General features: G+C 48.2%; 1 protein-coding gene and 1 long non-coding RNA gene across 2 annotated transcripts; one reads left to right on the top strand and one right to left on the bottom strand.

The window, feature by feature from the left end:
* Nucleotides 1–307: 307 nt before the first annotated feature.
* On the bottom strand, nt 308–3,445 carry LOC134479346 (uncharacterized). The gene is made up of 2 exons (XR_015622931.1): nt 2,871–3,445; nt 308–700 (listed from the first exon to the last, which is right to left on the bottom strand). It is a non-coding gene; the product is annotated as an uncharacterized LOC134479346 (long non-coding RNA).
* Cimip5 (ciliary microtubule inner protein 5) lies at nt 2,940–7,619 on the top strand. The gene is given in 4 exon segments (NM_001415120.1): nt 2,940–3,404; nt 5,590–5,629; nt 6,661–6,880; nt 7,560–7,619. Coding segments are annotated over 3 exon segments (447 nt in total). The 5' UTR covers nt 2,940–3,189; the 3' UTR covers nt 6,853–6,880; nt 7,560–7,619.
* The last annotated feature ends 5,093 nt before the right edge of the window (nt 7,620–12,712 follow it).

Here is a 12,712-nt window from a genome sequence, read left to right as displayed (position 1 = left end):
CCTCGGTCCCTTCCTGATGGTTCTAACTTTGCGGTTACCTTGGTGGTTATAACTTATCACTGCCGGCTCTGTGCAGAATAAGGTACAAAATATTCACACGCCTGGCTGCATCTGTATCCGACCTCGAGCCCCAAACTATGCCTCCTCCCTTGTCTTCTCTCTTGTACCTTCAAAATCCTTCTCATCTGTAAAGATTAAATCCTGCTGCCTCTTTTGTAATGAAATTTTCCTGGGGAGAAGCAACAGGCATCTGTTAACCCCAGATAGAGAACCTACGACAGACCAAAGTATGGATACCACCAAAGTCTTAGTAGGTAAACCAATGAGTTTTACTGGGATTACTTACAGAGGTAGATATGAGTCAGACAGTTGCATCACCCAAGACCACAACAGTGTGGGTGACAGCTCACAAAAGTTGGCAGCCTGGTGCACACGGTACAACCTGCAGGCAACTCAACAGGTAGGGGAGTGTGCTTTCCAAGTGGCTCTGTTGTTCTTCCCCGCTGCTCCAGAGGTCTCTGCTTCTTCCAGGCCACTTGGGTGGTCTCCCAAGTCTCCTTTGCAGCTTGGTTCCTTTTAGTGGAACTCTCAGCACTGGCTATTGTTCACTGTCAGGAAAGGAGGAGCCTAGTGAATCTGGTCAGTTTCAGGGACTTCCTGGTATTCTTTTGTTTACTTTGTATCCTAAGGAGCTTCACTGCTGGAGAGGAAACAGACACACAATAAGAGAGCAGAAACTAGAGGAGGTGTGAACTATTGGCTGAGTCCCAGAGCATCTCTCCACTTAAGGCACCTCTGTCTACACTTGGTTAACTGTTTCTGTTCTCTGGCTGTACAGGGAAGGAGCACCTTGCCTAACAGGAGTCAGACACAAAGTGTGAGGGAAGGATTGAGAGGTCTATCAATAGACCCAGCTCCAACGATAAAGAAGAAAAGAGGGTGCCTGGAACAGCAGATGGGAGGGTCTGAGTTTGGCTGAGCTGGATGAAAAACCCACTGGTGCCACAGAAAGAACTGGGCTTCTCAGGATTAGGGAAGAAACAGAAGTGGGTGCGCAGCAGAACTCCCACCCTTAAGTCTTCAATGTGCCTCTTATGATAAGCTAACTCAGGCCACCTTGACAATCACCCCTGTTGTATTCTTCCCTGTAGACTGGGTTTCACTGCGGTCCTGAGTGTGACACAGTGTAGAGCCTATGTCTACTAAAGCTGCCGAGGGTGGTTGGAAGGCTCCGCAGTATCAATGACAGGACGCTGCAGGTTCTCTGGGCTTTCAGAAGGAGCATACATTGCGGCCCTGGCTAGTTTTAGGTCAGCTTAACACAAGCTAAAGTCATCAGCGAGGGGGGAGCATCAGTTGAGAAAATGCCTCCATAAGATCCAGCTGTAAGGCATTTTTAAAATTTTCTTCCTCCATAATTCACTTTAAAAGGAAAACTTTTTATTGATTCTTTGTGAGTTTCACATTATGCAGCCCAGTCCCATTCATCTCCCATACCTTCATCCCTTCGTATCCACCCTTTGTCCTTGCCACCTCCCCACAAAATAGCCTCTCTCTCTCTCTCTCTCTCTCTCTCTCTCTCTCTCTCTCTCTCTCTCTCTCTCTCTCTCTCTCTCTCACACACACACACACACACACAAAGAGAAAAAGAAAAAAGACCTAGAAAACATCTCATTGTAGAAGCTGCAGTGTGTCCCACAGTACATCCTTCTGTCCCACACCGTCACTTGCAAATGTTCATTGCAGTGAGTCATTGGCCTGCGCTTCCAGGTCTCTGGCTCCTGTGACACCATCCACATTGGATTGTCACCAGGACTCCTCCTCATTATCCTGTTGTTGCTTCATGTTGTGGGGATCCTACAGCTTTGGATAAGCAGGACTGGCCCTTTCGTGTGTCCCAACCATTTGCAAACGATATAGATTTTGGAGTAGGCCAATTCAGAGCCCGGGATCTGGGCACGGGTGGTAACTGAGAGGGTCAGCGCCTCAACGTTCCCTTCTCTGTACCTCCAGGGATAGCTGTCCAGCACGGCTCCAGCTAGACCACCCAGTGCTGACGTGGGCAGGAGGCACGTTCATCTCTCCTGTTCTCATGCCCTCTGGCCTGGATCCCCGTCCCTTCACCGTCAGGGCCAGCTCCACTGTGCTGCCCAGTTAAGGTGCAGAGCCAGCTCTTCTGAGTGCTGCTGCTAGTGAGGGGGTGGGGCTAGTGAGTCATGTCTTAGTGATTGATTGATTGATGGGGGAGGGCCCAGGCCATCCCTGGGTAGGAGGTCCTGGGTTTTAAGGCTGAAGGCTGACGAGATGCCTCAGTTCATTGGCTGCTCTTCCAGAGGTCCTGAGTTCAATTCCCAGCAACCACACGGTGGCTCACAACCATCTACGATATGGTCTGATGCCCTCTTCTGGCATGCAGGTGTACATGCAGCTAGAGCACTTATATACATTAAACAAACAAACAAATCTTTTTTAAAGATAGCAGGCCATGTAAGCCAGTAAGCAATAGCCCTCCACGGTTTCTGCATCAGCTCCTATCTACAGGTTTTAGCCCTGTTTGAGTTCCTGTCCCGAATTCCTTTAATGATGGATTACTATATGGAAGTGGAAGCCAGATAAGCCATTTCCTTCCTAACTTGCTTTGATATTTCCTTACAGCAATTAGAAACCCTAATTAAGATATCTTCACTTCCTGCCCCTGCTCTTTTGGTCTGGGAGGCTGAGTTTTCCACCAGGGGGAAGCACAGGACCGTGCTCGAGTTCACCAGCCTTCCCAGATCCCCGGAGCATGGAGCACTCACCGCCTCCCGAGATCCAGCGTCAGACACTGTCCCGCCCTCCTGCTCAGGGGAAGAACTGGGCAAAGCACCTACCATCTGCACCCACTGAGTGGCTCAGACGTCCTCAGAGGGCACAAACCGGGTCCGCCCCTTCCGCCCCATGCGCACTCGGGACTCGCCTGTTCCCTGGGCGACGGTCAACACAGGCAGGGCTGCAAAACACAGCTGGGCACAGATGCTGTCCCAGCCTGGAGTGTTTTTTGTCCCCATCTGCCACTCTCTCTGAGCTCGAGATCCGGTGTGGGACGATGTGGGAACACCTTGTGCAGGTTATTCTGGGTTAAGACGAGAGAGTCTCAACCAGTCTTTCTCTTTTCTTTCTTCTCTTCCTCTCCTGCTTATCCAGCCTGCCATGGGCAGCCAACACACTGGGCTTCCTAGAACCACATCATCAGGGTACCAACTGCCCCCTACCAGGCAGCTTGCCACAATTTCCCCGGGCCGGGATGGCCCGGCAGCAGGCAGGGCTCTCGTGGGTGGTTCCCAGGGGACTCTAGCCCCGGGTGTGCAGCAGGACCAGCTGTGGAGGGAGCTTGTGGAAGCCGAAGCGCGGGGCCAGCGGCGTTGGTGAGTGTCCTGCCCCGCCTCCTTTCTCCCTGAGACCTCCCACACCTCCACTCGCCTTGGTCTGAGAAAGTGCTGAGGATATATGGAAAGATCAGAGGGGGAGAACATGGAAGTAGGGTGTGAGAGAGGTCAGCAGAGGCTCAGACTATGGAGGAGCCAAGGCACTCTTTCCCAAAGATAGCAGGGAATACAGGCATAGACAGGGCTCTGGGCCCATCTCCGGACAAACAATAACATCTCTATCCTCTTCTGGGAAGAAGTTGGCAGCTGGAAACCAGGTACTGCCTGGGGCGGGATGCTGGTCTGGGGGTTGGGTTGGGGAGCCTTGTTCTTGCTTTTATTCAGTGAAGAATACTAGGGGAAGCGTGGTAGGTTTGTTTGCCCAGGGTACCAAGGGGGTCTCCCTTCCAGGACAAAAGGCAACTAAAACACGTTAGGCTTCAGCTTTACATATTAGACATTTTTTTTTTTCGGAGCTGAGGACCGAACCCAGGGCCTTGCGCTTGCTAGGCAAGTGCTCTACCACTGAGCTAAATCCCCAACCCCTCATATTAGACATTTTTAAAGAATGCACAAGTGGGGCCAGAGAGATGGCTCAGTGGGTAAGAGCACTGACTGCTCTTCCAGAGATCCTGAGTTCAATTCCCAGCAACCACATGGTGGCTCACAACCATCTGTAATGGAATATGATGCCCTCTTCTGGTTTGTCTTAAAAAAGCTACAGTATCTGCGCATGCATATATATATATATGTATATATATATGTATGTATATATATGTATATATATATCATCTTTTAAAAAAACAGAAATGCCTTTCTATTACTGTGATAAAACACCATGACTAAGGCAGCTTACAAAGCCCACCCAATGACACACCTCCTCTAACAAGGCCTCACCTCCTAATCCTTTCCAAACAGTTCCACCAATAGGAGCCAACTGTTCAAATAAATAAGCATATAGAGATCATTCTCATCCAAACCATCGCAAAAGGTGATGACCAAAGGCTGCAATCCCAGCATTGGGAAGGTAGAGTCAGGAGGACCCAAAGGTCAAGTTTGCCTGCTGTAACTTGTACACCTTTAATCCCAGGGGCAGAGGGGCAGAGGGGCAGAGGGGGAAAGGGGCAGAGGGGCAGAGGGGCAGAGGGGCAGAGGGGCAGAGGGGCAGAGGGGCAGAGGGGCAGAGGGGCAGAGGGGCAGAGGGGCAGAGGGGCAGAGGGGCAGAAGCGCAGAGGGGCAGAGGGGCAAAGGGGCAAAGGGGCAAAGGCAGGCAGATCTCTGTGAATTCAAAGCCAGCCTGGTTTACATAGAAAGTTCCAGGCCAGCAGGACCACAATAAGAACCCATCTCAAGTTTAAATAAGAGGAGAAGAAGAAGAAGGAGGAGGAAGAAGAGGAGGAAGAGGAGGAGGAGGAAGAGGAGGAGGAGGAGGAAGAAGAAGAAGAAGAGGAAGAGGAGTCGTTGTCGTCCAAGGTCATTGTCAGCTACATCAAGAGTCCTGAGCATGGACTGGAGAGATGGCTCAGAGGTTAAGAGCACTGACTGCTTTTCCAGAGGTCCTGAGTTCAATTCCCAGCAACCACATGGTGGCTCATGACCATGTGTAATGGGATCCGATGCCCTCTTCTGGTGTGTCTGTAAATAGCTACAGTGTACTTATATAAAAATAAAAAATAAATAAACCTTTAAAAATTTTTTCTGAGCTAACCTGGACTAGAATAAAAGAAGAAATAAGGATCATGTAAACTAGAAGCGCTAAACACACCTGGAGTAGGACGAATATGTGGAAATCACAAAAGCAAGATAGAAAAAGTAACTGGCCACTCTGTGTGCTGCTCCATAAATAAAGCATGGGCACTTGGCATTCATCGTGGTTACATAGCGTTTTAATTCCCCCATGGTAATACAAACACTTAAAGACATAGTAGAAGTTAATTTTCAGGATATTCCAGAAAACAAACAAACAAACAAGATACAATCGAGCTGGAGAGGTGGCTGAGTGGTTAAGAGCACTGGCTGCTCTTCCAAAAGACCTGGGTTCAATTCCCAGCAACCGCATGCTGTCAGTATTTCTAGTTCTAGGGAACCCGACACCCTCACACAGATCTATATGTCAGCAGAACACCAGTGTACATTAAGAAACAAACAAACAAAAAACCTTGATAATCGTGTGCTTTCTTTCCAGGGCTGAGAATTGGGGTTTCCTGAAGGACTATGACCCTCTGGTAAGACACAACCCCCAACCTCCAGAAAACTGCTTTCAGTGTGGACATCTGCCCTTTCTTTCTTCCTTCATTTAACTAAATTTTTTTTTGAGGACCTACTCTGCGCTCTGAGCAGAATAGAAGTGAGGAATAAAAGTGTTGTTTTAAGTAACTAGGGGTCTAATGGAAAAGAAAATATTTATATAGAACACTTAGAAAAAAAGTATCCAGTATTTGTTGATTTTATTAAAGATATATTTTCACTGGGAGGTGGTAGCACATGCCTTTACTCCCAGCACTTGGGGGACAGATGCAAGTGGATCTGAGGTTGAGACCAGCCTGCTCTACGTAGAGAGTTCCAGGATAGTCAGGGCTATGCAGAAAAACCCTGTCTCAAAAAAACCAACCAACCAACTAAAGATATATTTTTCTTTTTGGAAGTGTGTGGTGTGTATATGTGTGTGCTTCCCTGTGTGTGTATGCTTGTATATACAGTTGTAGGAGAGAAAGGGGAGGCTGGAGAGACAGTTTTTCATAATATGGATATTGAGAACTGAACTCTCGACATTTGGAAGTGTGAGCCTTAGCCCTTAGTGGGTGAGCTATCTCTCCAGCTCTGCTGGTTTTAATAAAAATAAACCAACTGAGCCAGGTGGTGATGCACACCTTTAATCCCCAGCCCTTTGGAGGCAGAGGCAGGCACATCACTGTAGCATTAAGGCCTGTCTCTTCTGAATAGCCAGGGCTGCGGAAGTGGCTTGTGTCTGTCTTGTCTCATGGCTCATTTATTGAGGAGACTTCTCCCCTCCTTAAGGAGTCTGTTGTGTGTATGAATGTGTGCCCAAGTCCCCTGAGGACTTCTCAAGATGCTGTCCTTGAGTCCCCATCTCTAGTCTACCATCTACTCTGACTGAAATGGATGTTGTCAAGACCCTATCTAGCTCCCATCCTGGTTTCTAGTTCCAGACCGGGATATGAGAATCCAAGGACATAATGCCCAGCTTCTTCTTTATCCCATAAAGCGTGTGACCTGGGATGTCTCCTCCCCTCAGGGAAATAAGAAGGAGCCTCAGGAGCTGCCTGCAAATGTGCCCTTCTTCTCAGACACCTTCCCTTCCTCCACAAGCCGGGAAGTGGGCAGCAGGGTGGACACGCCTCTGGGGAGAGCCCTCAGCCACATGGACTTCTTCTTTGTGGAAGGCACTCGGAAGAAGAAGCCAGAGGATGAGCTGCAGCCAGTGTAGAGCCAGCTCTTGGGGCTGGTCACAGCAGGTGGGTATGGAGTGGACACAGGCCAGGAAGCCCTCACAAGTGCTCTTGGTTCAGTCCCACACCAGGCATGAGGAGGATTCCAGAAACCCTCCCAGGACCACAGAGCCTCAGCCCTTCCAGTTCAGGACCCCAGAGATTCTGGAAAGGGAGCCCAGTGTTAAAGCCAGGAGCGTGTTTAATGAGTTCAGTCTGACCTCATAACCATGCTCAGAGCTCTGTCTATCTGCAGGTGCTGGGGTACCCCAGACATGTCTGTGTACGCAGGTGCCCTTAGAGGCCAGAGAAGGCACTGGACCCCTGAAATTAGAGTTAGAGATGGCTGTGAGCCACCATGTGCATGCTGGGGATGGAACCTAGGTCTTTTGCAAGTGCTCTTAACTGCGGAACCATCTCTCCAGTCCCAGTCTTCACTTATCTTTCTTGCTCCTAGACTTTCACCTTGAATAGACATAACTGTTTGGTTAGCTGTGAGCATCTTCATCTCTGTCAGTAAGGCTCTGGCAGAGCCTCTCAGAAGATACCCATATTAGGCTCCTGTCAGCAAGCACTTATTGGCATCAGCAATAGTGGCTGGGTTTGGTGACTGCAGATGGGATGGATCCCCAGGTGGGGTAGTCTCTGGATGACTTTTCCTTCAGTCCCTGCTCCACTCTTTGTCCCTGTATTTCTTCCCGTACAGCTAACCATCAACATCAACCAACCAGACTCCCGCCCAGAGCTCCCTGGACTAAACCACCAACCAAAGAGAACACATGGAGGAACCCATAGCTCCAGCTGCATTTGTAGCAGAGGATGGCATTGTCTGGCATCAATAGGAGGAGAGGCCCTTGGTTCTGTGAAGGCTTCAGTGTAGGGGAATGCCAGGGTGTTGAGGTGGGAGTGGGTGGGTGGGAGTGGGAGCATCTTCATAGAAGCAGGGGGAGGAGCGATGGGAGAGGGAAGGAAAGGGGATAACATTTGAAATGTAACTACATAAAAAGTATCCAGTAAGGGTTGGGGATTTAGCTCAGTGGTAGAGCGCTTGCCTAGCAAGCGCAAGGCCCTGGGTTCGGTCCCCAGCTCCGAAAAATAGAAAAGTTAAAAAAAAAAAAAAGTATCCAGTAAAAAGTAAATAGGGGCTGGAGAGATGGCTCGGTGGTTAAGAGCACCGACTGCTCTTCCAGAGGTCCTGAGTTCAGTTCCCAGCAACCACATGGTGGTTCACAACCATCTGTCATGAGATCTGATGCCCTCTTCTGATGTGTCTGAAGACAGCTACAGTGTACTCATATATAATAAATAAATAAATCTTTATAAATAAATAAATAAGAAAAAAAGAAAGAGCTGTTTGGGACGGGGGTGTACGTCATAGAGTAACGCAAAGCGTGCTCATGCAGAAACATGTACTGAGCCCCTATCAGTTGCCTCTGTGCCTATCCAACCCCCAAGACAGGCATTTGATAGCCGTGTGATACTTACTGCCCCAGTAGGACCTTGGCTCCTTCAGGCATGGGTCCAGGGCCCCAGTACTGGCTGTCAAGCCTGGGGGCACAGCCACTTACAGATGTTGTAGCATTTCAGTTTCATAGATATTTTTGTCACTACCCAGGAAGTCTAGAAGCCACAGCAAACATTCGGGCTATCCTGGTCAAGTCTCTGTGACGTGTCACTCAGGGCAGCAGTACCCCTCCAGGCCTCCATCTTCACAGTTAGAGGACGGACAGGGGAGGGGAAGAGACAGGTCTCAAGGATGTCACAGGGGCTGCTCCTCTGCAGAGCGCATTGACCAGCAGGGACCACACAGTGCAACTCACCACCTCCTTCCCCATGCACGGACCTGGGCTGCAGCATCACACCCGATATCTTGCCTACGTGTCTCCCAGTTTCTTGGACCAACAGGTTCCTGGCTGGGCTATCCAACAGACTGTTCAGCCGAAGAGTGCCAGGACCAGCTGAACCAAGAGAGCCTGCAGGAGACTACAGCATACGGAGTCCGTTTTACTCTGAAGGCCACAGCCGGTCCCACATACCCTCTGCCCTTGCCTCATCTGCAGGCTGCCTGCTTCTGACCTTCACTGTCGCATCCACGGGCTGAGGGGATGAAGGTCCTTCTTTCTCTGGGTCCAGAACAAGGAAGTCTAGATGAGCCAAACCCTCGCAGCAGCACTGGAAAAGCCTGGGGAGCGCCATGCAGATGGTCACGAGGCAGCTCAGAGCCCACAGACTGGGTGGCATCAGGGGTCCGGAAGGGATTAGGCTGGGAGGGCCACAGCAGAGCGGGAAGGATCCCCCTTCAGTTCTAACCATTGCTTCTTTAAGAGCCCCTGCTGCCCTCTGCTCTGTGGCAGAAGCTGCCTGTCTTCTCCAGTAATGAAGGATGAATACCAGCATAAGGGCACGGAGTGACTGTTAGACATCTTCCTGTTCTAGAAATGAAGAGGCAAGGTGGGAGGGACCCATGAGTCCACCTGAGGGCTGCCTACCCACCACAGTTAGGACAATATGGACGCCGAAAGGAAGGACAGTAGGAAGTCAAGCTGGCTTGGCTCCATACCCTTGACCGATGTGCACACACAAACATGCGTGCACACGATCAATAATTACATTTTAATTACCGAACTCTTTTGTGGACTACAGAATAAGGAAGAACAGAAAATCACCATCTTATGGCTAACGTAGTCATAGCTAACTTAGGTATGAATTAATAAAGGCTATAGAAACCCTTAGTTAGAGATTCATAGGAAACCGCATCCGTAGAAGGGTGCTGACACGATGTACCTCCCAAAATGACACTCTGGAGACATCAGCTGTGTACCCAAGGAGCCCTCCTACCAGACAGATAATAAAGGAGTGTGACCTGAGAGCCATTAGGAAAAAACAGACATATCCTTGTCACTTCGTGAACGACAAAGAAAGCCAAGGCAGTGACCCAGGTTAATGGCTACAGTCTAAAACTTTGCCAAAGGGACCGTAGGGAAGGGGAAACAAATGTCAGGTGACAGATGGACAAGAGCTGCATCCGAGTCCCAGTAGGGAGCAGGGCAATCACAGTGTGGCTGTTTACACAACCCAGCTTCCACAACTGAGCTGGGCTCCTGTAACTGTATATGGGGTCTGCAAAAATTTGGTCCAAGTGTTCTGAACACATGATAACTGAAAATTAATTCAAAATCAAATACATAACAACCCCAGGTTGTCTGCCAGTGCTGCCCAGGGCTACGTCATGTGACTTCACTGCAGCTGTGGCTCTGAACATACATGTGCATGTTCCGTACTCAGCAGGTTGTCACACCACACAATATCAAGAGATGCGGCCTGAAACACTACACACAGGCACCTATGTGCACACATGTGTCCAATACATACACAACTGCTCCTCTACTTGACTCAAATTTCATATTTTTTTTGGTTCTTTTTTTCGGAGCTGGGGACCGAACCCAGGACCTTGCGCTTCCTAGGTAAGCGCTCTACCACTGAGCTAAATCCCCAGCCCCCTAAATTTCATATTTTTTAAAATTTATATGAGTACACTGTAGCTGTCTTCAGACACACCAGAAGAGGGCATCAGATCCCATTACAGATGGTTGTGAGCCACCATGTGGTTGCTGGGATTTGAACTCAGGACCTTTGGAAGAGCAGCTAGTGCTCTTAACCACTGAGCCATCTCTCCAGCCCCTCAAGTTCCATTTTTTTCAAAATGAGTTTGGGTTGCAATTAGAACAGTTTCCAGTAAATTTTAAATATTCTTAAATGTGCTGTGTCATTTTAATTACTTATTTATATAAAAGGGAATTCTTTGCATCGAGAATTATAAAATCAAAATGTCAGGGGGCTGGAGAGATGGCTCAGGGGTTAAAAGTCCTGGTAGGTTTCTAGAAGGCTAGGGTTTGGTTCCTGGCATCCACATAGTGACTCACGACTATAACCCCAATTCTAGGGAGTCCAACGTCCTCTTCCAGCCTCTATGGGCACCAGGCATGCATGAAGTGCACAGACTGATATTCAGGCAAAACAACCACATACATAAAATAAAAATAGATTTTAAAAAATTTTAAAATAAAATAAAAACATTAGTCAACTCTGAAAAATGTTGAAATTGTTCTATTTTCAGTCCTATCATATATTCAGCCAAGATTTAATTCTTTAGTAAAAATGACACAACCATCTCGGTATGCAAATTTGCTTTTTATCTTTAGTAAATTGCAAACTTAAGTGTAAACCAAAGAATATTTTTTTAAAAAAGTATTTAATTTGTTATCAGCAAGTGTTCTATTTGCACACATTTTTTTTTATAAAGGTCAAGGATTTTTTTTATTAGAGTTTGAGTAAAACAGAGGGCAGGCGAACTATAAAACTTGGAAAAGAAAAACCATGTCCTTTTTTAGTAAGTAGCCACATGGCAGACCAGCAGTCAGTGTGGTGAGGGAAGTGGGGGAGAGTCTCTGGGGAAGTAACAGAATGAAAGTGTTTGGAAAAGCATCCTTCAGAAAGAGTCAGAGAAGGAAAGACACAGGAAAGGTGTCCAGGCTGGCTCTGAAAGCTATGGCCTGATCACACGGTGTTCATAGCTCTATATCCAGGATCCCATAGAACTTTCTCAGTTGAGATGGGCTGTGAGTGGAAGGAGTTTAAGAAGACTTGGTGTAGAACAAGCATTGTTCCCAGTTTCAGTGCTGAGCACAGCACACTGGCCAGTAGCTTACGTGCCACGTATAAATACAGACAGGTAAGCCATATGTGGATGGAAATGTTACTATTGATTAGCTTAGAGATTTAAGGGGTTGTTTGCCTATATGGGACGTAGAATCCTTTTACCTTAGCATTTACCCTCAAACTGCTACTTTGTAAAATGGAGTCACTCAGGGCAAGGCTGCTTGCTTTACCCAATATGGAGTAACTTGGAGCAGAGCTGGCTGGCTGGGATCTCCATTCTTGTCTACTTTTCTTAGAAGCAGAATTGTCTGCTGATGTGCAACATAGCTAAAATATGGGTTCAAGTGTGTGTGTGTGCGCACTGGGTAAGGACTGGAGGCGAGAAGGAAGGTGTGCTGGTTTACAGCACTGAATCAGCACAGACTGCATGCAACCAGGAGCATGAGTGTGTGTGTGTGTGTGTGTGTGTGTGTGTGTGTGTGTGTGTGTGTGTGTGTGTGTGTTCTGCCTCATAACTTAGTGATCTCCAGAGGTGGGGAAAATGACCCCCTGTTCCAATCTTGTGCCTAAAGGGTGTCAAGGTTTTCTCCCCGTTGTGTTGTTCTCCTGAGGAAATATACAGAGGTGCCAACTCTCCCCAGGTAGTGCTGCAACAGACCAAAGAATCAATCCCATCCAAGTGCAGCTTTGGTTAAACGATGACTTTATTGGGATTGTTCACTGGACTGTAAGTGATACAGGCACCTCTATCACCCGGCATGGGTGAGATGACTCATAAAAACTGCACCACTGACTGCAGACAGGCTGTCAGCCTCCCTCCCCCCATGCAACTCAGGGAAAAGCTACTGTTTACAGTTTATAAACACTGCAGAGGAGAGGGACCTTATAATGCCCCACCACCACCCCCACTCTCCAGGGCATGCTAGTGGGCCCTGAAGTCCCCAGCCAGTGATCACAGTCGCCCTCATTCCAGAGAGTGCAGATCCAACCAGAGGGAAACAGTACCACGACATCCCCTTATCAATAGTCATCAAAAATTCTTTTGAGGACCTGAATTAGATCCCCAGAACCCACTTTAAAAGGGGTGGACAGTCAGGAGTGACATTTGCGGTTGTCCATTGGCTTACGCAAGCACTCACTCGCTTGTGCATATGACAACAACAAAAAACAAAAAGTAAAAGAAGAAGGAAAGTTAGAAAG

The sequence above is a fragment of the Rattus norvegicus genome, chromosome 6, assembly GCF_021556685.1.
Source record: "Rattus norvegicus strain SHRSP/BbbUtx chromosome 6, alternate assembly SHRSP_T2T, whole genome shotgun sequence".
Lineage (NCBI taxonomy): Eukaryota > Metazoa > Chordata > Mammalia > Rodentia > Muridae > Rattus > Rattus norvegicus.
Note: the sequence above shows the minus strand (reverse complement) of the source record. Positions and strands in the feature narration are given on the sequence as shown.